Source organism: Erythranthe guttata, chromosome 9 (genome assembly GCF_056151865.1).
Source record: "Erythranthe guttata isolate IM_541 chromosome 9, IM_541, whole genome shotgun sequence".
Taxonomy (NCBI): domain Eukaryota; kingdom Viridiplantae; phylum Streptophyta; class Magnoliopsida; order Lamiales; family Phrymaceae; genus Erythranthe; species Erythranthe guttata.
Genome location: NC_142541.1, coordinates 5,990,745 through 6,016,776, shown reverse-complemented (window position 1 = coordinate 6,016,776; position 26,032 = coordinate 5,990,745). Strand labels below are relative to the sequence as shown.

Below are 26,032 nucleotides of genomic sequence, written 5' to 3'. Positions count from 1 at the left end.
CAAGTTCTAAAACCGAATAGCATATGATATAGCATAAATTAATTCCACGTTTTAAAACACAAAACTTTCAACCAAAGCAAGACATAATTCGTGATTCCTAACAATGACTCCTTCTTACGACACTTTGAATCAAAAGGTCACCAAAATTCGATCAAAATCAAGACAAAGCAAGCAATTTCATCATTAAACATCGACCATCTTTCATCATCATGATTCATCGAAGCATTTATCTCAAACACATTTTTTTTTTTCGAAAGAAAAAACTAAAATAAAATAACTCAAATAAAAAAAAAACTTTAAGGCATGCAAACTAAAAAATTAAAGCACATAAAAACAGGCATGCAAACTAAAAAATTAAAGCACATAAAAACAGGTAATTTTCCACCCCCAAGCTTAAAATTTACATTGCCCTCAATGTAATTAACACGAAGTTTAAGGATAGAATACACCTGAATAAGTCGTCTTGGCCGTCTCCGGTTTTCTCTCCACCCTCGCCTTTATTATGCTTCTGTTGAGTTTCGCACGGCCGTATGAGATTTTGAACTATTTTTCGCACGGCCGTGCGATTTGCCAAAATTGGGCAGTAGCTTCCAGATTTTTCACACGGCCGTGTGAAATTAAGCCTTTGTTGGTGCGGCCGTGTGAAGTGCAAAATTGCACTTTGACCCCTGAAAATAAAAAAAATTGCTTATTTAATTAGCTTGCATGCTTATAAAATAAATAAATAAAATAAAACAAGAAACATAAATAAATAAATAAAAACAAAAATCTCGGGTTGCCTCCCGAGAAGCGCTAAGTTTATAGTCTTCAGCCAGACTTTGTTCCTTCTCTTCAATTCCTTAGCTTTTGAACCCATCTCTTAACTTCCTTTTGGAGAAAGTCTTGAATTAATGGGTTGATCCGATTCTTCTTTCGACTGGTTCGCTTAGGAATGCCCTTGAATTTATTCTTCTTGATGTCATGAGGCTTGCCAACATCGTCTTTTATCACGGTGTTTTGAATAGGTGTTGTAACCAACTCAACCTTTTTCTTTTGTTCTCCTACATGCACGTTAGTATCCACAAAAAAATTTAAATCATGTAATTTAACAGGAAAAAGTTTAGAATCACTTACCTCATCAAGAAGATAACATCCATTAGCCGTAATAGGCTTTTCATCCACCCGGTACACCTTGAAGATCACCGTTTCGTCCCCCACACTCATTCTTAGCTCTCTCTTTCCTACATCAATAATTGATCTACCAGTTGCTAAAAAGGGGCGTCCTAAGATAAGGGGAATATTTTCATCTTCCTCTATGTCAAGTACTAGAAAATCAGCCGGGAGTATGAACTTATCTACTTTAACCAATACATCCTCAACTATACCTAAAGGGTGAGTAAAAGATCTATCGGCTAGCTGCAAGGTCACGGAAGTAGGCTTAATTTCTCCTAAATTCAATTTCTCATAGATTGATAAAGGCATTAAATTTACGCTTGCCCCTTGATCACACAATGCCCGCCCAAAATACCTAGTACCTATTGTGCATGGAATGGTGCAACTGCCCGGATCTCTAAGCTTCGGTGGAATTTTATTTGCAAGGATAGCACTACTTTGCTCATTGAGGTCTATGATTGCTGCACACTCCGGAAGCCTCATCTTCTTCGATACAAGTTCCTTTATAAACTTAAGCCAATTCGGCATATGCTTAAGTGCCTCAACAAAAGGAATATTAACATGCAACTTTTTAAGATAATCCAAAAATAACTGAAATTGCATATCAAGCTTAGAGTTTTGAAAACGTTGAGGGAAAGGTACCTTGGGAGTAGGTTCACTTACTGTGATCTTTGTGTTGCTTGGCCCGACCTCGGTTTTTTTCTTGGGCTCCTCTACAATAGGCGGTGGTGCAACGGACTTTTTAGGAACTTTCTCTAATTGCCTCCCATTTCGCAAACTCACTACATTGCACTGCTCGATGTTGCTCTTTCGAGGATCTTCCGTAGTCGACGGCAGTGCTCCCGACGGCCTCGCATTTAGTTGGGTTGCAAGTTGCCCCATCTGTGTCTCCTAATTTCGAATGGAAGCTTGAGTTGATGTCATGAATTTTGCTAAGATGTCAGCGAGGTCAACTCCTTGGGCCGAAGTTTGAGGTGGATTTTGGAATTCGGGAGCTGGCCTTTGTCCTTGCTGATTTCCTCCCCATCCAAAGTTGGGGTGATTTTTCCATCCCGGATTATAAGTATTGGAGTACGGGTTCCTCTGTTGTCGGTTGGTGTCATTGATGTAATTTAGAGACTCCGTTTCTTCTAAGCATTGGCCGGGTCCTTGGATTGCATGGACTTGCTGAGTCTGCAAAGCTGCTACTTGCTTTGATAGCTTGTCTAACTGGGCGGTGATTGCGGTGACACCGTCTAACTCCAAAATTCCTCCCGTCTTTATGACTCCGCTATTTGATCGGTCCGATGCCCGCATGTATTTGTTCCTTGCGATTCGCTCCAAAAGTTCGTAAGCTTCGTCATAGGTCAGGCTCATGAACATACCGCCAGCTGCTGAATCGAGCACCGTTCTCGAATTATCTTGCAATCTGTCATAAAATATTTGAAGTTGCCGCCACTCTTGAAGACCATGATTGGGGCATCTCCGAATTAATTGTTTGAACCGCTCCCACGTCTCGAAAAACGCTTCACCGGCTTCTTGTAAGAAGTTTTGTATTTCTCTCCGGATTCTCTCAGTTTTGGTTGGGGAGTTGTACGTATTCATGAAGAGCTGTGCTAGCTGGGGCCAAGATGAGATGGAGTGCGGTGCACGAGTTTGTAACCATTCTCGGGCTGCTCCTTGCAAAGAGTGCTTGAAAAGGCGGAGTTGCAGTGCTTCAGGGGATACTCCGTTCATCTTGTGCGAATCACACGTTTCGAGAAAGTTGACCAAGTGGAGATGCGGATCTTCATGAGCTAATCCGCTGAATAACCCATTGTTTTGGAGCATAGTAAGGAGTCCCGCTCGAATTTCGAAATTGTTGGCTTCAATGGGGGGCTGCTGGATGCTCGATTGAAACCCATTGAGTGTTGGAACGGTGTACTCATGCAATGCTCGTTGACGAGGTGGTGGATTAATTAGCAGAAGTTGCTCTTTCTCGTTGACAATATTTCCTGCCGCATTCGGTAGGCGCCCTTGGTCATCTTCCCTACGATTATTCTCGTCTTCCATTCGCATAAAAAGTACCCTAACAAAAATAATAAAAATAAAATAAGCAAAGAAAATAATTAAATAAAATAACTAAAACGGCTGAAGTAAGAAAAATTGCTCAAATTTAATATTAGGATAAATAGATAATTTAGCCGTATTCCCCGGCAACGGCGCCAAAAACTTGTTGGGTGCTAAATACCCAACACGCAAGTGCACGTATCGCAAACAAGTAGTAAAAGTGGACTCGTGAGAGTCGGATGTCGATCCCACAGGGAATACTCAAATTATCTAATCCTAAGTACCAAATTCTAACAATTATGATTTTTATCCAGCCTACGCAAGATTGTCAAATTTAATCAACTAAATAAATTAAACTAATTATGAAAGCAAATAAACACGAAAGAATATCAATAAAAACGGACCTAGGATTTTATCTTCCCCCTATGCAAGAATTGCTCACCCAAAATCCCTCAATTATGAAATATATGATTCATGATTATTAACCTGAGACACTATATTAATTATAACCCGCTGGCGCGTGTATTATAATTCTATTATCCAAAACCAAATTACTATATGTCTATGCAATCCGATCATGAATAAAGCATTAAAGAATAAGTCCCAACAATGATTACCTAAGGTGAATATCTGTATGTCTACGATACCACATGCAATTGACACACTCATCCGGTGAAAACTACTCGAAGGCTCTTCTACTTACCGTCTAATTATCAAAATAGCTCTGTCGAGTCAATCCCAATAATCACAGATAAAGCACATAAATTGATCAAGTTCATGCACTAACAATCATAACAAGTAGAAGAAATAATCATAAAATCATAATTGCATAATCTCAAGAAAAGGGTTCGCAATCCCTACATAGGGTTCCAACAAAATCCTAGATTAAAAACTTAGCTACGCATGTTCTCTACGAAAAACATAATAAAAACATAAAAAGAATAAATTAATAAAAGATAGATAAAAGAAGAATTGTGATGAAGAGTTGTCCATTCTCCGTCTTCGATTCTTCGTTCTCTCCCTCCTCTCGCTCCAAGGTTGTGTCAAAAAAAAATCCCTTTTGATTCGTGCTTGGTTTGGGCTTAAATAGATTTAATCCCAACTTGGTAGATGATTCTAGGTTTCCTTGTGTGTTTAAAAGTCCAAAATTGCCTCCAGCGTGATTTGGCACGGCCGCGCGAAAATCAGTGCAATTCTCGCACGGCCGCGTGAGAATCGCCGAACCTTCTGCCCAAATTCAGCATTTGGCACGACCGTGCCAAAAATAGGCTAATTTTGGCACGGCCGTGCGGGCCTGTTTTCAGCCAATTTCAGCATATTTTTGATTATTTCACTTTTGGCCCATATTTTCTCCAAATTTGCAGTTTTGACCTCAAACTTTTCCAATTCTTCAATTTATACCTAAAATACAATAAATCAAATTTTTAACCACCAATTATCGTTAAATCACACCAAAAGCTCAAATAAAAAGGTACGATAAAGTATAAAAATATATACTTAACAGGCACCTTTCAAGGGAATAATGCGATTTGGAAGAAGGGGAAAGTTAGCACCTCGTTTTATCGGACCCTTTGAAATTCTCGAGAAAATCGGCACCCGAGCCTATCGTCTAGCCCTACCACCTAACCTATCCAATTTTCACAACGTATTCCACGTGTCCATGCTCCGTAAATATATCCGTAGCCGAGATCATGTTCTAAAACCCGAACCTATCGAATTAACCCCCAACCTAACCTACGAAGAAAAACCCTCCCAAATCCTCGAATACAAAACCAAAACCCTACGTAACCGAACCATTCGCTTAGTTAAAATCTTGTGGCATAATCATACTTTAGAAGAAGCCACGTGGGAACGCGAAGAGGAAATGCGTAAACACTTTCCGGAATTATTCGGGTCAGGTAACAATTTTGGGGACAAAATTTTTTTAAGGGGGGAAGATTGTAACACCCCACATTTTCGAAACCCTAATCCGTAACCAAAACTCCATAACCCGAAAATTCTCACGTAGAAATCATTAGGAATTTCACTAACTTGAATTCCTTAAGTGCCTTATATTGCCTATACTAATAATCCGTATATGCCTAGTTGATTATACGCCTTATGTGCTAGGAAATTATTGGACGATTACGTGCCAATTTTATTTCGATAATTATGTGCTTAAGAAGATTATTTATTGATAATTATGTGCTAGATTAAATTATGTGACTTATGTGTATAAGTAATTTATTTATATGATTTCATGACTTAATCATAATCACATGCATAAATACGCACATGTATGCATACATATATAGCTATATGCCTATGCATGCTAGACCTACATAAGTGAAATACATATTTAAATATATGTGTGTGTGTGTGTGTTCGGATATATGTGTGTGTGGGATTAATTAGTGATTTTATTAATTAATAAATAATTAGAAAAGATGCATGACACTTGGCAAAGAGTGAGGATTTACACTAATCCTACACTCAAGCATGCTAAGTCATCCCAAGAGACACCCATCTATCTTCATCTTCTTACACCTATACTCCCACTTGTCTTCTCTTCACCATCACCACCGAAGCAGCACCTCCTCCATCGGCCAACACCTCAAAATTCTTCAAGAAAAAAATAGAGAAATCAAAATGCAAATCCCCTATATAAGCTTCACCCTTGAATATGCTAAAAACACCATCAAAAACACTTGCCCTCTTACGGGAGATTTAAACTCCTCCCAACTTGATATCAAAGCTCTTACCTTCTCCATTCAACTAGCTTGGTTCAATCTTGGAGCCACTTCTTGAAGGAGGTAACATTGTATCCTTGTGTTCTTCATTTTCTTCATCCTCCTTTCTCTCTCTAAAAACCCTCTTTTCTTTTGAAGGTTTTTCTTTCTTCGGCCAAACACTCTTGATAGGTAAGAAATCTCGAATTTCTTGCTGCAATCGAAGGGTATCATAGTATGAAAAAGGATTTTTGAAATTTCCTAAAAGATTTCTTCACTTTTCGAAAAATTAGGGCTTTTTGTGTAAAATCCGAAATCTTGTGCTAATCTTGTTATTTGTGTTCTTGCATGTCTAATCCATGTCATAATCTGTGAATCTAAGCATTTTGGGTTTAAAGGTTTGATATTTCGAATTTTTGGGAATTTTGGAAAAAGAAAATGAGTTTTCAAGATTTTTGGGGTTGCATGTGTAGATCTATGAATCTTTAGGACTAATCTGCAATTTCTCAAAATTTCGGCATGAAAAATGTTTTCATCTTTAAAATCTCAGTAGGAGTAAGTGGAATTTGATTATTTGCTATTTGGCCTTAGTATAGAATTAATATTTGTTGGGAAAATCATTTTTGGCTTCAATACTACTTGCCGAGTATTTTAATTTTTATAAATCCGATTTTTGAGGAAATTGAAAAATTATTTTTGCATCTGATAATTTAGTCAGTTATGCAGCCTATAATTAAATTTGAGAATTTTTGGATGCTATTTGCTATTATTTCGAAATATTGCTTGTGCATGTGTCATAAATAGAACTCTTGAGTGCTAATCATTATGCCTTGTGTATTAATTGTGGGAAGGTGAATTAATGGTTAAAAATCTGCAGCTGAACTATGTTAAGGGGCTGTAAGAATTTTTAATTCATTAAATGAGTAAAAGGGGGAGAAATCCCATAAATGAAAAGATAGAAATTTTGGTGCTTTAAGAGCATGAGTTGCTAATTAAATGCTAATTAAAGTGTGTGTGTGTGCTGCATGTTATGTGTATATGTGTGTGCCATGTGTGTGTGTGTATGCTGCTGTGTGTGTGTGTGTGTTTTATATAAATACATGATATGATAATAATGTGAATTATGTGATATGCTTAGATAGCTATATGTATATATGTGTATGATATGTGTGTAATTACCGTGTATATGTGTGTATTATGTGGATAATTGAATTTTATTGTATGCTCGTTGATTGATATTTGTGATGTCGTAGAGTGGTCATTTTTTTTAGAGTCTCATTCGTCTCATGGTCTTGCATAAAAAGAGATTTCATTTTTACGAAAGGAAAGGTTAATGGAATGCTTGGGGTTGGTAAGTCGGGGATACGGGGAGCCGGTATCCCAACCATAGTTACTATAGAAAAAGGGGTGGTTTGATTCCACCGAAAGAATGGGCTGAGAATAATAGGCTTATCACCCAAGTAAGGAAGTTAATACTTCGCGGATCCGAAAGACAGAAAATGTTTTCATTCATGCAGTTGCACGAAAAGGGTAAATTAGTAATTTCCATGCATTTGAGTCGATAAAAAGGGTAAAATGGTAATTTTCAGCATTTGCATCGGTTTACGTGCTTGAATGAATTTTCGTGTTTATGTGTGTGTGTTCGTTTGCCGACGAATGGTAAGGTGTGATGCTTATGTGTATATACTAATATAAGTACGTAAAACCATATTTTAAAACCTCGTTATCCATTCGGATTTCTTACTGGGCTTAATAGCTCATATAGATACTTCTTTGATTGCAGGTAGTAGTAGAAATCCCGCATCGGAATGGATCGAGTAGTGAATCGGAGTCTTCGCCGAAGCTTTTGGAGGGTCGTACGAGGGGTCTAGAAACTATGCTTATGTTATTTTTTGTGATGTAACTTATAAACGATTTCCGTATTTCCGTTTCCTTAAACTCTAATATTTCCCCGTTAGGGAAATTAAACTCTTATCTAGTACGGGCCTTATTTTGATAATAATATAGTTGGTCCGCTTATTTTTGATAATTGCATTTCTTGCCCGAAAATCCCTATTCACCAAATATTCTAAAACTCTGATTTCTTCTCGAACTCGAATTAGAACCTATAGTTAGATAAATGTTGCACTCGAATAATAATCTCCATTTCCCAAGTTTTCTTTTAAAACGAGAAATATTTTTAACGACCCAAATCACCCTAAGGAGTTTCGAAATTCTCAAGGCTTTCAAATGCCCCAAATAGCTATTTTTATTAAATTACATTTTGGTCCTACTCAAAAGTTTTAAAAATTACAAAGAGATCCCTTTTGCTTCCGCTATCTAAATAATGTTTTCCGATAAACCGGTTCGATTTATCGCCCGACCCGAGGGGGGTGCTACACCCAATGCTTTGGTTATGATTTATTTCATTCGAAATGAGGTGTTATTAATTTTATGGTGTTATTAGATAAGTGCCATTATCAATCCTTGAGGAGCTTATAAGGCACCGAGGACCACCACTATATCTGCACTTTTGGCCAATTCAGGCAGAAATTAAATTGTAACTGTACTAGACTCGTTGGCTGATGGCGGGGCAAATCCATCGGCGACCACCCCCATCACCCCCGCGTCGGCAACTCCTCAGCCGGATGCTTATGCACCAAACACAGATGTTCAAACCCCTAGGCGACAACCATGACTCCACCTACTGGCCCAGCGCCTTCTGATTCTACATTAGTTTATTTGACCGTTACCGTCTTGCTTCTCTTATTGTCCACTTCAGTAGCCTTTAATCTCCAAGGGAAAAAAATATACTTTTTGGGTATATTTTATGATGGTACTTTACAATAAACTTTGTTTGAATTTATTATAATTTACATCTCAATTTTGTATTTGATTCTAGTGTTTAGCATATTGTTTCTTTCACGGTTGATCAGTATATATATTTTACTGTGAGAATAAGAGCTAATTGCAAATACCTCCCCTATGTAATCTGTAATTGGCAAATACCTCACTGTCAAAAAAAAAAAAAACTCACCAACGCCCCCTCGTGTAATCAAACTCAAAACTCACAGCACCCTCTATGTTTTTAGGCATTGACTAAAAGTGAAATGACAAAAATGCCTTACGGGATTTTTCAGCAATTAATAAAATATACACTGTACATATTTATTTTTTAATATTTTCTCAAATCTGAAATTAATTTAATTAAACAAAATTTTATTACACAATTATTTTTAATTATTTTTTTGATGTGTAGTTATTTTTAATTTTATAAACAATATTTATTAATAATTTTGTAATTATTAAATATAAACAGAAATTAAACATATATTGTTGTATTAGATTTTATATGTTTTATAGAAGGAATTTCACCTTTTTAATATTGTGTTTATTGTCATTAATTGGTTTAGGTCTTCACATGAATATAAAAGGAGGAGCTAATGCCAAAGTTATTTGCTGAGTCTTTTATCACGTGGATGATTTACCACGTCCGCCTCCAAGTCTACCAAGCCAAGTAAACAAAGGGGAAGCATGAATTCATGTACAAAAGGAGCTGCCCAAGGACCACCTACAGGGGGAGAAACACATGCATGGGGAGCTGACTCCGTTGTGAACCATTTGCCGAAGCCACTACTAATGGAACAGTTGCTCTAACAGTGGCACTTACTACTACAACAGTTCATGCCACTCTTGTTGCTGAAAGAGATGATGATGATGAGTTGTTCCTTTGATGTTGAGGATGATCATTGGTTTTAGTGCTTCCTTCTATCCTCTATTGTTTCATTTTCAGGCATTTTACTCACGGGGAGAAAATGATTAGAATCAATCAATGACAAAGGGGGAGATTGTTAGAATCTAATTAGATTCTAATAAACAAGGGATGAGTAAAGACTTGTCTAACAAGTCCTTATGTACCGTGAAACACAAAAGGGAAGTCTCCTTGTTTACTTTAATTCTTTAATTTGTCATTAATTGTTTCTTTTATGTAGGAAACTATCTTATTAATTTCAAAGAGTTATTCTTAACTTAATGACTTGTGTAGAAGTCTTGTAAAAGAAGAATTATTTCTTTCCATATATTTCACACAGACGTGTGGGAATCAAGAGAAGGGATAATTCCTTTTTATTTTTTTTTCTTATATTGTTATTAAATGGAATATTATCATTTATATGGGATCTCTCTTGTATTTTAATAATATATTATTAGATAGGTATCTTATAAATCTCCTACATCTCTTGTACGTATCTAACCTTAATTAGTTTGCTTATATATGAGTCTTTCCTAGGCTATATAAAAAAGAGAAGCAGCAACAGAATATGGCGTGTCTTTTTCGAGAGAAACAAATTTCTCTTTTCTTTGTTGTTGTTGTGTGCTTTTTGGAGGGAAAAGTATTTCTCTTTTCCTTGTTGCTCTTCCGGCGACTTTTTATCGAGAGAAGAGTTCAGAGAAAATATTTTTTTTCTTGATAAATAAAATATTTTTCTTCCCTCGATAAATAAAAACGAGAAGAAAAAAAAAATATTTTCTCTGAACTCTTCTTTCGATTCAATGTAAAATATCATTTGACTTTTCAATTGTAAGTATATATATGGGATGAGAGCAAGGAAAATCGATATTAAATGTAAAATATCATTTGACTTTTCAATTGTGTTCTAGTTTAAGTCTATGAACATGATGTAATATATATTAATTATTAATTAATAGAAAGCAAAATGTGTGTTAAACAAAAAAAAATAGGGGTCATTGCAAATAAACCCATCAATGGAAACTTATTCATAAAGAGATCCAGACAAAAAACTCCTTTACCAATAAGTGCACACATGGTCCAGATTTTTGTAAAAGACTAAAATAACCCCTCATACTTTAATATGCTCCAATTTCATCCTTAACTTAATTTAACCTCAATTTGACCCCAAATTTCACAAATTATTCAATTTTGACCCAAATTTTTTTTGTTTCAATTTTTTTTGTTTTTTCAAAAACTTTTTTTTCCGGCCGGATTCTGGCGGTCAACGCCGATCTCCGGCGATGACTTTTCAATTTTTTTTGTTTTTTTTGTTTTTGCTTCTGGATTTTTTCGCCAGATTCCGGCGTTGACTTTTTTGAATTTTTGTTTTCGTCTTTTATTTCTTTCTTTAACTTTTTTTCGTTTAAACAACAATATTGCTGTGGTTGACAGTAATATTAACTATATTACTGTTAAAAAAAATAAAATTAACTAAACCACAGTTTAACACAGTAATATTGCTATAATAGTCTCTAGCACAGTAATATTAACACAACAAAACTCATTATTATTGTGTAATGGAGTAAATATTACTATGTTGACCTTTCAACAAATGTAAACATAATAAAAAACCAAAAGAATTAATATTACTGTGAGTGACAGTAATATTACTACAACAGTAATATTACCGTCAACCACAGTAATATTACAATAATAGACAGTTATATTATTACGTTACTCCGTGAATAACTCAAACAAACAAAAAATCCAAACAAAATAATAATATTGATGTGATTGACAACAATATTACTATAACAATAGTAATATTACCGTCAACCACAGTAATATTATTGTGTTTACAATAATATTACAATAATAGACAGTAATATTATTACGTTACTCCGTGAATAACTCAAACAAAACAAAATGCCAAAAAAAAAATTAATATTGATGTTGTTGACAATAATATTATTACGTTACTCCCCCTGCATTCCTGAACTGTTCCAGCAACTGTCTGATGCACTGTAGCAACAGTTGTCGGAACACCCATTGTGTGTATGCCAGCGTAGCTGTTCTTTTCTCCCTCCTTTCTGGGCAATCACCATGCATAGATAAATCAACATGGACTACTGATCTCGATGTGTAGATCAATCTGCTCAAACACTTAACAAAAAAGATCAAACGAAGAGAGAATCTAGAAAGCAAGTGAGAAGAGTCACCATACATAACGTGCACACAAAATCACAAACTCATAAACTCAATAGCACACGATAATTACAATGCGAAAATCAAAGGATAGTGATATCAAATCCGACATTAAATAACAAATACTACAGACTTTGGCAAACTTCATACGAAACGTGGAAATGTGAGGAGTAAGCTCAATAGATCCGGATCCAACAACAAATTAAATTTAACCGGCACATAAACAAAAATCCCGTCCCTTTTTTTTTTAAATGCCTAATGCAAGACAAGAGGTAGACATGAGAAATAAACATGAGTGAAGAGACATATGTGAATAGGATACTGCATGGACAAACAAAACATATGGGATTTATCTTCACATTCACGATAAGCGCAATTCCCAAAAATCCGACTGCCAATGTGACCAATTGTTAGAATTTATTTCGTACAAATTAAATTATTTGTGTTAGATTATGTTTTTCGTTTTTACTGTTGCGTGAAGTGTTGCAACAGTTCGTGAAACAGTTCGTAAAAACAGAAATAAACAAGACACACATTTAATGGGGTTCGGATACAATTATTACCGTCAACCACAGTAATATTATTGTGTTTACAGTAATATTACAATAATAGACAGTAATATTATTACGTTACTCAGTGAATAACTCAAACAAAACAAAAAGCAAAAAAAAAAATTAATATTGATGTTGTTGACAGTAATATTATTGTGTTTACAGTTATTTTACTGTCAACGACAGTAATATAATTACGTTGACTTGTCAACAAATCAAACAAAATTAAAAAAAAAACAACAAAAAATAAAAATAATAATATTACATTCATTTACTGTCAACGGCAGCACAATTACATAAATGTATTGTAAACGACAGTACAATTACGTTAATTAACTGTCATTACAGTATAATTACGTTAATTTACTGTCAGTGACAACACGATAACGGTCAACGTTCAGCGGAGGACGTAAAAAAAAAAAAAAAAAAAAAAAAAAAAAAAAAAAAAAAAAAAAAAACTTAAAAAAAACTAAAAAAAGTCAACGCCGGAAACAGCCGAAAAAATATGGAAGAAAAGAAAAGAAAAAAGAAGAAGAAAAAAAAAGTCAACGCCGGCGACTGGTGTTACAATTAAGAATTGATTAAATTGGTGTTACAATTAAGAATTGGGTATAAAGGGTTGAGTGTAATATTGGCATATACATGAATGTTTCCTTTATTTATTATAAATATTAAAGGAATGGGCTTATTAGTGAAAGAGTTATAACCCCTAAAGCCCATAATAAAGATGCTTGGTTGGGACTTATGCACAAAAACCCCATAAAAATATATGAATTATGGTATGGTACAGTATTGCCGTGGTATTGAAAATACAATACCACGATCATACTGTATGATAGCGGTACGGTATTAATTCCATACCGAATATTATGGTAACCATTATTTTGGTTATTTTTCGGTAATTTCTGGCTGGTATATTATAGCGATGGCAACATTGCATAATCTCTTAGCCTTCACTTTTCGTTGTTTTGTCTTGTTTTATTTTTTCCACGTCTCCTTGTTTTAGTAGGTATAGCTAGTGTAATGAGGTTCCACTGAAAGGAATTAATTTCGTTCCAAACTAAGAGGGGTACCAAAAAGTAAATGGCTACCCAACGATATATCATCAATATAATTGATGTGCAACATGGAAAGTAAATGTTAAATTGATGTTTTTATTTTTATGTAGAAATACTACGAAATAGGTGTTTCAAGAGCATTCCGGTCAAAAGTTAAAGCTCTAAAATACATAGAGCAACAGTAAAAATACTACAGCCACAGGTATATATTGGCGTTGAATCATTTCATTGTATGGCTTTTGATGTTCATTTTCTTTCTTATGGAAAACTATGTTGAAGGGTGCTCATATTTGAAGAAGTAAGTTATTTTGTTAGAATATAGAGGTGAATTAGCTTTGTCATTGAATTTACAAATATTACTAGATTGACATTGCATAGGAATAACTTTCCTTTTATCGACTAGATGCCTTAAACTAGAATTCATGCATCTATATATTGCTTTACTAACTCTATCTATTTTATGTGTGTAGAAATATATTCCTAATTTATACTTTTTGTGCACCCAAAATGCTCTTTTTTCTCATAATTTCGGTTATATAAGGAATAGTTTTTGCTATCCTTTTGCACACACCTGCTGATTTATTTTTATGATGTCCAAGTTCCAACCTCTACTATTTGTGTCATTTTGAAAAATTGTTTTAATCACATGTTGATTTGTTGTCTTAGTTACTATTCATTCAAGTAATCGAGCAAATTTATGGCCATATGAAGTAATTATAACTCAATCCTTTTCTGACCACCGACAAGATGGAGAAGGCATAGACCCTATGCCTAACCCTTAGCTTCTTCAACAACCCTCACTGGTTTTGCGAATTGCCACAGCAAATCACCCTCGAGAGGTAAACTAGATGATCTAGATGTGTATATATATACACACATACACATATACATATACATACATATATATGTATATATGTATATGTATATTTGTTGCATCATGGACTTTATCATGCTGTTACCATAGATTTTGATATATGGTTTTGCATAATTTTAATCAACTTTTGTACTTTCAACTTATTTGGGAACAGAACATGGAGCGAGAACAAGTCGGAGAAGGTTCTGGGATGCCTTGTGGACCTTCGAAGCAGAAAAAAGCGAAATTAGGTGGTGCAACAAAGGTATGCCTTCTCTTGTAGCTATTTTATCCTTGCATGCAAGGGTCATTTTGTCGCGTATATATCCTGCTATCTATGTTTTATTAAATTAATTAATTCTTGCTTGCGGCAATGAATAGAATTAAAGATTTGGACATGGAAACAATGACCTGTCAACTGTGAATATTTGGCTCAGTACTGCGTACCTATCATATCTTATGGTATTGAATAATTTAATACTATTGCCTTACCAAAAATTGCGGTATGCCAATGTTCGGTGTACCGTTACTTTCGGTACGGCATAATCGGTACATGGTACTCTACCATCAATTCATTATAGGTGGGCTTCGAGTGATTTAAACTAAAAATGTGAGAGAAAATTATATTTTTCAGTACTTAAAAATAAATATATCAAACATGAAAATTACACAAGAAAACAAGGCGAGATTGAAACTGTTTTAAAATATGACTATTACTGTAAAGAAATCAAATAAATTGTTACATGGTAAACAGTTGATACTTAAATTACAGTAACTAGATTAAATGATGAGAACTGAAAAGTTGATTCACAACAACCATGACAGAGTCAGGGTTATGATATCGAAAAAATTATCGACGGCCATGATAGAATAAGAGTCAATGAAGAATTGATGTTTTTGATTTTATGCAGAAATACACTGCACCGGGTGTTTCAAGAGCATTCCGGTCAAAGTTAAAGCTCTAAGATACATAGAGCAACGACAAAATACTACGGCCACAGGTATTTATGGCTTTTAATGTTCATTTTCTTTATTATGGAAAACTATGTTGAAGTGTGCTCATATTTGAGGAAGTAAGTTATTTTTTTTTGTTAGAATATAGAGCTGAATTAGCCTTGTCATAGAATTTACAAATATTACTAGATTGGCATTGCATAGGAATAACTTTCCTTGTATCGACTAGATTCGTAAAAGTTGAATTCATGCATCTATCATAGCTTTAGTCACTCAAACTATTTTAAGTGTGTAGAAATAATTTTCTAATTTATACTTTTTGTGCACCCAAAATCTTCTTTTTTTCTTATAATTTCGGACATATAAGAAACAGTTTTTGTTATCCTTTTGCACACACTTGCTGATTTATTTTTATGATGTCCATGTTCCGACCTCTACTATTTGTGTCATCTTGGAAAATAATTGTTGTATATATATATATATATATATATATATATATATATATATATATATATATATATATATATATATATATATATATACATATATATATATTTTATATTATATTAAAGAAAGCCCCACCTACTATCCGAAATGGCAACACCACATTTAACATGCTTGTTAATAATATATAACATAATAGAATGAGAAGTGGACTAGATTAATTTGGGTGTGTATATGTATATGTACGTTGTCTTGTGTTATTACTCATTTATTGAGTTGGTCGTATATATGAGGTCTGAAAATTTGTGGAGGGGCTGCAGATTGAGGTGGGCTAATTACGTGAGGCATAACATTAGATTTGATGACCATTATTTGATGACGAGAATAGAATACATTGTGTACTATATGCAAGAACTTAAACAATAAGCAAGACTTCTATCATTCTGCGTTGATTGAAAAGTTTAAAAGTTTCTCTTTCAGGCAAAAAACTCCTTTTAAATTTGTTTCGAACAAAGTTAGTTGCCGTCGATTTTTCTTACTTCCCAGGTCTTTTTGCTTTTTAGGAATTATCGAGTAGGCTGTATTTGGTATTTGTTTTTCTTTCTGATTGGTTTTCTCTATCTTTAAATATTTTTATTCCTTTATTCCTTTATCATCTCATTGCAAGAGGCCTTCCCTAGGTGTACCGTGTATGCCATTATTTTCTTTTTTTTTATAAATTCTTGCTTTCTTTATATCCAATGGTATAGAATGGAATGTGTTTTGTTTCTCTTGAACTCTGCATGTAGTTGTGACCCGTTTTTTTTACTTCATGCGTGCTTGTTTTATTTTTGTTGGAGTTAGTTTGCTTTTGTAATAGCCGGACTTTATTCTTGTCTATGTCTCTATGTTCGTGAATTTGACACGTATTCATTGAATTTTGACTTGATTGTTAATTCTTGATGTGTGATGGTAGGAGTCACAACATGGGTTTGGAATTTAGGGTTTCATCTAATCAGATGTTATTTCGTACATTGATTGAATTCAGATTCAGTTTCTCAACTGAAACCTTGCTGGCGAGTAACACGATATAAAATTACTTTTTTTTTCTTTGTTTTCCCCCGACTATTCTGGTTGTGTTTTAGCATAAAATACTTGCTCTGGTATTTTAGCTCTACATGCAGAAAATATATTACAAGACCACCTCATTGATTTAATGTTAGTTGCAAGTCTGTTGACCTTCTTGCTAGACAAACAACCGAAGTTTCGGTTTTTTCTTACGAATACATCAAAAACTTGGTACGTTATTTCTTCTGCAAATCAATCCAGAATTTCATTTTAAAGTAAAAAGGGGTCAATATTGTCGATCTCTTCTGATCCTCGTTTTTCTGCATATGTTTGTATCTTATATTACTTGGGCAAAATGCCTAAACACCTCCCACCTTGCAATTATTGGATTTAATAATTTCCTAGACACCATGTACCATGTCTTTATTAATTATTAAATTGGCGAAAAGAACTTATTTGTATTGCAATTTGCAAGTCATTTGTTATGTTCATGAGTTATCACATGGAGCAGCATAGATATCCTCCGTTGTCGTATCTCTCGATGGTGAAATATGTGTTAATTGACTGTGAACCAATATTGGGTTATTTACATAAAGAAATGGACATAGTTGCAGAAAATCGAACAATTATACAATTACAATACTTGCCTTATGTAACGCGTTAGGGTTATTTAGCTACAACTATGGTACTTTACAATAAAACTTTGTTTGAATTTATTATAATTTACATCTCAATTTTGTATTCGATTCTAGCTTTTAGCATACTGTTTCTGTCACGGTTGATCAGTATATATATTTTACTGTGAGAATAAGAGCTAATTGCAAATACCTCCCCTATGTAATCTCTAATTGGCAAATACCCCACTGTCAAAAAAAAAATCACCAGTGCCCCCTCGTGTAACCAAACTCAAAACTCACAGCACCCTCTATGTTTTTAGGCATTGACTAAATGTGAAATGACAAAAATGCCCTACGGGATTTTTCAGCAATTAATAAAATTTATACTGAACATATTTATTTTTTAATATTTTCTCAAATCTGAAATTAATTTAATTCAACAAGATTTTATTACACAATTATTTTTAATTATTTTTTTGATGTGTAGTTATTTTTAATTTTATAAACAATATTTATTAATAATTTTGTAATTATTAAATATAAACAGAAATTAAACATATATTGTTGTATTAGATTTTATATGTTATATAGAAGGAATTTCACCTTTTAAATACTGTGTTTATTGTCATTAATTGGTTTAGGTCTTCACAAGAATATAAAAGGAGCAGCTAATGCCGAAGTTATTTGCAGAGTCTTTTATCACGTGGATGATTTACCACGTCGGCCTCCAAGTCTACCAAGCCAAGTAAACAAAGGGGAAGAATGATGTCATGTACAAAAGGAGCTGCCCAAGGACCACCTACAGGGGGAGAAACACATGCAGGGGGAGCTGACTCTGTTGTGAACCACCTGCCGAAGCCACTACTGTTGGAACAGTTGCTCTAACTGTGGCACTTACTGCTACAGCAGCTCATGCCACTCTTGTTGCTGAAAGAGATGATGATGATGAGTTGTTCATTTGATGTTGAGGATGATCATTGGTTTTATTGCTTCTTTCTATCCTCTATTGTTTCATTTACAGGCATTGTACTCACGGGGAGAAAATGATTAGAATCAATCAATGACAAAGGGGGAGATTGTTAGAATCTAATTGGATTCTAATAAACAAGGGATGAATAAAGACTTGTGCAACAAGTCCTTATGTACCGTGAAACACAAAAGGGAAGTCTCCTTGTTTACTTTAATTCTTTAATTTGTCATTAATTGTTTCTTTTATATAGGAAACTATCTTATTAATTAAAAAGAGTTATTCTTAACTTAATGACTTGTGTAGAAGTCTTGTGAAAGAAGAATTCTTTCTTTCCATATATTTCATACAGACATAATCAAGAGAAGGGATAATTCTTTTTATATTTTTTTCTTATATTGTCATTAATTGGAATATTATTATTTATATAGGATCTCTCTTGTATTTTAATAATATATTATTAGATAGGTATCTTATAAATCTCCTACATCTCCTGTACGTATCTAACCTTAATTAGTTTGCTTATACAGGAGTCTTTCTTGGGCTATATAAAAAAGAGAAGCAGCAACAAAATATGGCGTGTCTTTTTGGAGAGAAATCAATCTCTCTTTTATTTGTTGTTGTTTTTGTGTGCATTTTGGAGAGAAAAATATTTCTCTTTTCCTTGTTGCTCTTCCGGCGACTTTTTTATCGAGAGAAGAGTTCATGGAAAATATTTTTTTTCTTCTCGTTTTTATTGCTCCATTGTGATACGTGATTTTCATAGAAAATATATCAGCTTCAAGGATTTATGGTCAAGACACCAAGATTCAAGGATTATCACAAGTTTGCTTCTTATATACAAAAAGAAGATCGGTTCTTCAGGAGAGGGGCTTAAACCGATCTCGGGAGGAGATCGATCTGCCGACTGAGGGATTCAGCATTGAAGGGCGTTCAACCATACGGAGCAAGGGACGTGCTACAAATTGTAGATTTATAATTTAGCGTATTATACAAGAACGGCGTCAACAAAAAGGGAGTCTTTGCATTTTGATTAAGTCCTACTATTTTATTCGTAAAACTAAAAATTAGTAAATTTTGTTTGGAGGTCCCCGTGGATGTAGGGTACAATTGTATCTGAACCACATTAAATTTGTGTCTCGTTTAGTTCTGTTTTTACGAACTGTTGCAACACTTCACGCAACAGTAACGAAAAACTGAATCTAACACAAATAATTTAATCTGTACGAAATAAATTCTAACAATTGGTATCAGAGCAGTAGCAGAAACAACTTCTCTTCACAATGCACGTTATTTGTCCTGTATTTCTGCACAATTTGAAGAACTGTCTGATTCACTGTCTCAACAGTTGTCTAAACTCCCCCTGCATTCTCGAACTGTTCCAGCAACTGTCTGATGCACTGCAGCAACAGTTGTCGGAACTCCCCCTGTGTTTATGCTAGCGTAGCTGTTCTTTTCTCCCCCTTTCTAGGCAATCACCATGCATAGATAAATCAACATGGACTACTGATCTCGATGTGTAGAGAAATCTGCTCAAACACATAACAAAAAGATCAAACGAAGAGAGAATCTAGAAAGCAAGTGAGAAGAATCACCATACATAACGTGCACACAAAATCACAAACTCATAAACTCAATACCACAAGATAATTACAATGCGAAAATCAAAGGATAGTGATTGTTAGCAAGTGATTGTCCAGTCTTCAGACTCGTCACGTTTCGACTGCGGGGGCGTGTTAGAGAATATTATATTATAGAACTCTCCTAATATTAGGATTCTAGTATGATTCGGTCACCTATATTAGTTAGGATTTAGTTACCTAGTCAAACTCTATTACCTTGCAATCTTTCTATATATATATTCCATGTAATCAACCCATAACACAATGGGGGGTTTCTATTATATTAAGTATTATTATTTCTCTTTTTCTCCTATTTTATTCTTCCTATATGGTAGCAGAGCACCAGGTTTTTTTTAACCTAGCCGCCTTTCTTCTCCATGGCGGTGACCACCCAATTTTCTCCCTCCCCGGTGGTGGTACTCTAATATTTTTTTTTTCTATCTTTTTCATAAACACCACCCGAATTTTCTCCGTCCAGTGGTGCATCTTCTCTATATTTTTTCTTCTTCTTCTTCTTCTTCTTCTTCTTCTTCTTCTTCTTCTTCTTCTTCTTCTTCTTCTTCTTCTCCTCCATGACCTAAAACCTAGCCGCCGATTCTCTTCTTCTCCATGGCCGGCGACCACCAAACCAATTATCTCCCTCCCGGTGGTGGTACTCTTCTCTCTATAAATATTTTTCTATCAGATCCATGAAATCCACCCAAATTATCTCCCTCCCCCTAGTGGTGGTAACTTATATTCTTTTTTTCTCTTTCTTTCCGACATCTTCTTCTTTGTCGGTATCCTCTCTCCCAATTCACAAAAAATAAATAAAATAATAATAATAATAAAAATAAATAAATAAATTATTTTCTCTCCATGTTATTTTCTTTTTTCTATTATTTTGGCAAATATTTTCACCACTGATTTCGCTACTGCTGGATTTCGGGGGTTTTCTGTCCAAGATTCACTTTTGGAGTATATTCGTTCCGACTGCAGGAGCGTGTTAGCAAGTGATTGTCCAGTCTTCACACTCGTCACGTTTCGACTGCGGGGGCGTGTTAGAGAATATTATATTATAGAACTCTCCTAATATTAGTATTCTAGTATGATTCGGTTACCTAGATTAGTTAGGATTTAGTTACCTAGTCAAACTCTATTACCTTGTAATATTTCTCTATGTATATTCCATGTAATCAACCCATAACACAATGGGGGGTTTCTATTATATTAAGTATTATTATTTCTCTCTTTCGCCTATTCTATTCTTCCTATAGCGATATCAAATCCGACATTAAATAACAAATACTACAGACTTTGCCAAACTTCATACGAAACGTGGAAATGTGAGGAGTAAGCTCAATGGATCCGGATCCAACAACAAATTAAATTTAACCGGCACATAAACAAAAATCCCGTCCCTTTATTTTTTAAATGTCTAATGCAAGACAAGAGGTAAACATGAGAAATAAACATGAGTGAAGAGACATATGTGAATAGGATACTGCATGGACAAACACAACATATGGGATTTATCTTCACATTCACGATAAGCGCAATTCCCAAAAATTCGACTGCCAATGCGACCAATAAACTTAATAATCCCAAGTCAAACACAAAGATGCTCTTATTAGGTAGAGTACACACACGTCTAATGGTAGATTTTTCCCATTGAAAACAGAGCAATTAAAAGGAACGAGATTATGGTGGTCGTGCAATGTGTAGTCCACTGGGCTTTCTAATTAATCCTTGTAGTGAGTGTTCGGTCAAGTGGTTTACTGGCTCGACTCAACTAGGCTTCGAACTATTCACTGACCATATATATAATTTATATTGGCCGTCCAATGTGCAGTCCCCTAGGCTTTCTAATTGATCCTTGTAGCGAGCTTTCGGCCACGTGATTTACTGACTCGACTCAAAAAAGTTTCGAACTATTCACTGACCAAATGGTTGTAGATATATATATATTAGTAACAGTAGTTCAAGAGTAGCTTTCACTCATTAAAAGAGGCAGCTTTTCCCTATTAAAACATCCAACCATGACAAGACTATTTAGAGAAATAAATAAGTTGGAGCCTTTTAAATAATCATTTTGGTAATTGGTGAAGTTCTACCCCCACAAAGTTTAGAAGTGCACGAAGTATCAAATTCACATTTGTCTCAATCATATGCAGTATGCTTAATGCAGGTCCTATATGAGATGCAAAAACATATGAAGTGTCCTACCACTAAATGTTGCAAGTGTGGACACACAAACTGTTGCAACAGTTCATGCAACTGCATCGGATTAAACAACATAAAGTCCGAGCGATTTTCGCTAGGAATCAAATCTCTGTGCATCAAGGGTTTTTGCAAAGGCATCAGTTAATTCATTCTCCGTTGCAGCATAATCAATTGAAACAACCCCCTTTTCGACCAAGCCACTTATGAAATAATGACAAATATCAATAAGCTTAGTTCTCGAATATTGAATTGGATTCGTAAACTCATTTTTCGCATACATATTAACACAATTCAGATTACCAAGTTTTTTATTCCCAAACTAGCTTTATCATCAGAACTGTTGGAACAGTTAGTACTATCATCACATGATTTTAAAGAAGTAATGGCAGATAAACAATTAAGATCAGACTTCTTTACCCAGATTTTTTATTGAGTTTTATTCACTAAATCAACCTTTATCTTGGGCTTTTGAGACGACACAAAAGTGTTATCAATTTTAGCGGAAAGTGGTGAGCGGGCCATTATTCTTTTAACCGTTTTCAAGTACTTAAAATACCTGGGTCGTATATGACAAGGAACATGACAAAAACGACAGGTAGGGAAAAAAACTTTTCTTTGAGATGATTGTGTTGATGCAACTGTCGCAGCAGTTTGTGATACACTGGATTGTTTAACAAAATTGTTTTTTTTTTCTTTTTGGATCCTCTTTCTGTTTCAATGCATCATTAGATAGTTGATTACCCCCTATACCTATACGACCATAGTTCGGCTGATTTTTGTTCAAAATTTCACTCAAAGTTACCCTACCAGTATTAAAATTAGAAATAATATCTTGGGTTTGAGCAAATTTAACCTTCAACCTATCTATTTCTCTACTAGTAGAAATAGCATTTTGTTCAAGAGTAGAAATTCTTACCTTCAATACTTTGTTTTTCTCAATTAGGACAAGCTTCTCTTTTTCTAAGAATTTATTCGACTCGCATACCTGAAGAAATTTTTTGTACATCCTTTCATAGCACTCTTTTAATTATTCCAAGGTTGACACGTCATCATCGCTGTTGTTTTCTGAATCCACATCATCACCTGCAAGATTTAACAGAGTTAATCCTTTATCAGGTATTGAATGCAACTTATCATACCTAAGCTCTGTCTGAACTGTCTGTCCAACGGTTGCAACAGTTTCAGCGATAGTGTCTTTGCACTCGCTTATCTGAGTAGTTCCTTCGTAGGCCTCTTGTAGAACATCCCATGCCTCATTTGTTAATTTGCACATTGATATCAATTTGAATTGGCCGCCGTCGATACAACTCATGATAGCATTGGTTGCCTTGGAATTATAATCTGCTATCCGTACTTCTTCATCACTCCACTTCTCTTTTGGCGTTTGAATGATCTCGTGTGACTCATTCATTGAGGTAGGAGGTGTCCAACCAATTAGAATCGCGCACCAGGCCCATTCATCAATAGATTTGATGAACATCTTCATCCTTATTTTCCAATCAGAGTAGTTCAATTCACCCAAGAGAGGTGGTAGGAATGCGCCTTCACGATGATTATTCATATCTGCACAAAAAAATAAAAAATTAAATCCCAAAATCTCACTAAGTGTATCTAGTGACAGGCTCTTGATGCCAATTATTTGAATTTATTTCATACAGATTAAATTATTTGTGTTAGATTCAGTTTTTCGTCACTGTTGCGTCAAGTGTAGCAACAATTCGTGAAATAGTTCGTAAAAATAGAAATAAACAAGACACGAATTTAATGTGGTTCGGATACAATTGTACCCTACATCCACGGGGACCTGCAAACAAAATTTACTAATTTTAAGTTTTACGAATACAATAGTAGGACTTAATCAAAATACAAAGACTCCCTCTTTGTTGACGTCGTTCTTGTATACTATGCTGAATTATAAATCTTCAATTTGCAGCACGTCCCTTGCTCCGCACGGTTTAACTCCCTTCAACACTGAATCCCTCCGTCGGCGGATCGATCTCCTCCCGAGATCTGTTTAAGCCCCTCTCCCGAAGAACCGATCTTCTTTTGTATAGAAGAAGCAAACTTGTGATAATCCTTGAATCTTGGTGTCTTCACCATAAAGCCTTGAAGCCGATATATTTTCATTGAAAATCACGTATCACAATGGAGCAATAAAAACGAGAAGAAAAAAAATATTTTCTCTGAACTCTCGATAAAAATTCGCCGGAAGAGCAACAAGGAAAAGAGAAATATTTTTCTCTCCAAAAAGCACACAACTACAACAAAGAAAAGAGAGATCTGTTTCTCTCCAAAAAGACACGCCGTATTCTGTTGCTGCTTCTCTTTTTTATATAGCCTGGGAAAGACTCCTGTATAAGCAAACTAATTAAGTTTAGATACGTACAGGAGATATAGGAGATTTATAAGATACTTATCTAATAATATATTATTAAAATACAAGAGAGGTCCCATATAAATAATAATATTCGAATTAACTATAATGTAAGAAAAAAATAAAAAGGAATTATCCCTTCTCTTGATTCTCACACGTTGTGTGAAATATATGGAAATAAAGAATTCTTCTTTCACAAGACTTCTACACAAGTCATTAAGTTAAGAATAACTATTTTTAAAGAAACAATTAATGACAAATTAAAGAATTAAAGTAAACAAGGAGACTTCCCTTTTGTGTTTCACGGTACATAAGGACTTGTTGTACAAGTCTTTACTCATCCCTTGTTTATTAGAATCCAATTAGATTCTAGTAGATACATTACAAAATCATACAAACACTGTTACCATCAGATGATCAAATTGTCGACAAAACATAAATGGATTAACAATCATCCAGTTCTACAGGACACATGGGAAAATCAATATGTATGGAATAAAAGATTTGTCTCAAATTTCTCTACGCCGTACGATAAGAAGAACCACATGATGATTTCTTGCTTAGAGAACTTTGCCAGAAAGAAGGAAAAAATCGATGAAGATTTTTTTTGGAGGAAAATTTGTTTATGAATTAAGGAGATTGATGTAAATGGGTCTAAAGTTTAAGGAAAGCTATTAGATTTGATCGTAATATTTTTTTTTCATTTTATATGAATTAAGTTTTAAATTATTAATTTTCTAATTAAATTCCCAGTTTAATTAAAAAGGTGTTTAATGTAATTTTACTTGTAACGTATGTATCGTACTATTTTTTTAGTGGATACGTACTAATCCTATGTGGAGCATTTGTATTGGCCGGTTATGGTCCGAGAAGTACAACCCTCTCGGACCCTAGACAACCCCATGTTTGTTTAGGTTTTCAAATTCTTTTCATTATTTTCCCAAAATAAAATTATCTTTCTCAAATATTTTCAAACATTTCCCAAAAAATAATTCAAATATTTCTCTATCTAACAGACATGATTTGACTGCTACAATGAATTTTTTTTTCACTATAATACAAACTAAAATCACTTTATCTTTCAAATTCTTCTTTCATAATACCTTTTTCCAACACATTTTAAACATAATTTAACTTGCTACAGTACAAATTGTGTCTTCTCAAAATACAAATAACCTTTATTTTATTTTCAAATTCTTTTCCCAAAACATCTTTTCTCCAAAATAAAATGGAAATGGAAACCCAAAAGCTCACAAACATATCCATTATTTTTTCATCTTTCCCGTCAAACAAAAGCCACCCACCCGACCCCACATTTTCATCATCTTTACCGTCATACCAAACCCATCAACCACCATCCCGTCTCTAAACCCAAGCCCATCACCTTTCTGTTATAGACCTCAAATTGGAGATTCACCGCCGAGATTGTTAGGGGCCCATCGGTATACCACAAGCTCTACAAATGTATGATATTGTCTAATCTGGGCCAAATCCTATTGGTTTTGCTCTTGGGTTTTTTTTCCAAAAGGTCCCATGAATAG

At 34.5% G+C, this 26,032-nt stretch overlaps 1 protein-coding gene and 1 non-coding gene across 2 annotated transcripts; one reads left to right on the top strand and one right to left on the bottom strand.

Annotated features, from left to right (window-relative positions):
• Window positions 1–668: 668 nt before the first annotated feature.
• On the bottom strand, window positions 669–2,034 carry LOC148767953 (uncharacterized). The gene has a single exon (XM_088822708.1). The coding sequence runs from the start codon at window positions 2,032–2,034 to the stop codon at window positions 832–834; it is 1,203 nt and encodes a 400-aa protein (XP_088678834.1). The 3' UTR covers window positions 669–831.
• Window positions 2,035–2,596: 562 nt separating this feature from the next.
• LOC148767952 (small nucleolar RNA R71) lies at window positions 2,597–2,703 on the top strand. The gene has a single exon (XR_016033703.1). It is a non-coding gene; the product is annotated as a small nucleolar RNA R71 (small nucleolar RNA).
• The last annotated feature ends 23,329 nt before the right edge of the window (window positions 2,704–26,032 follow it).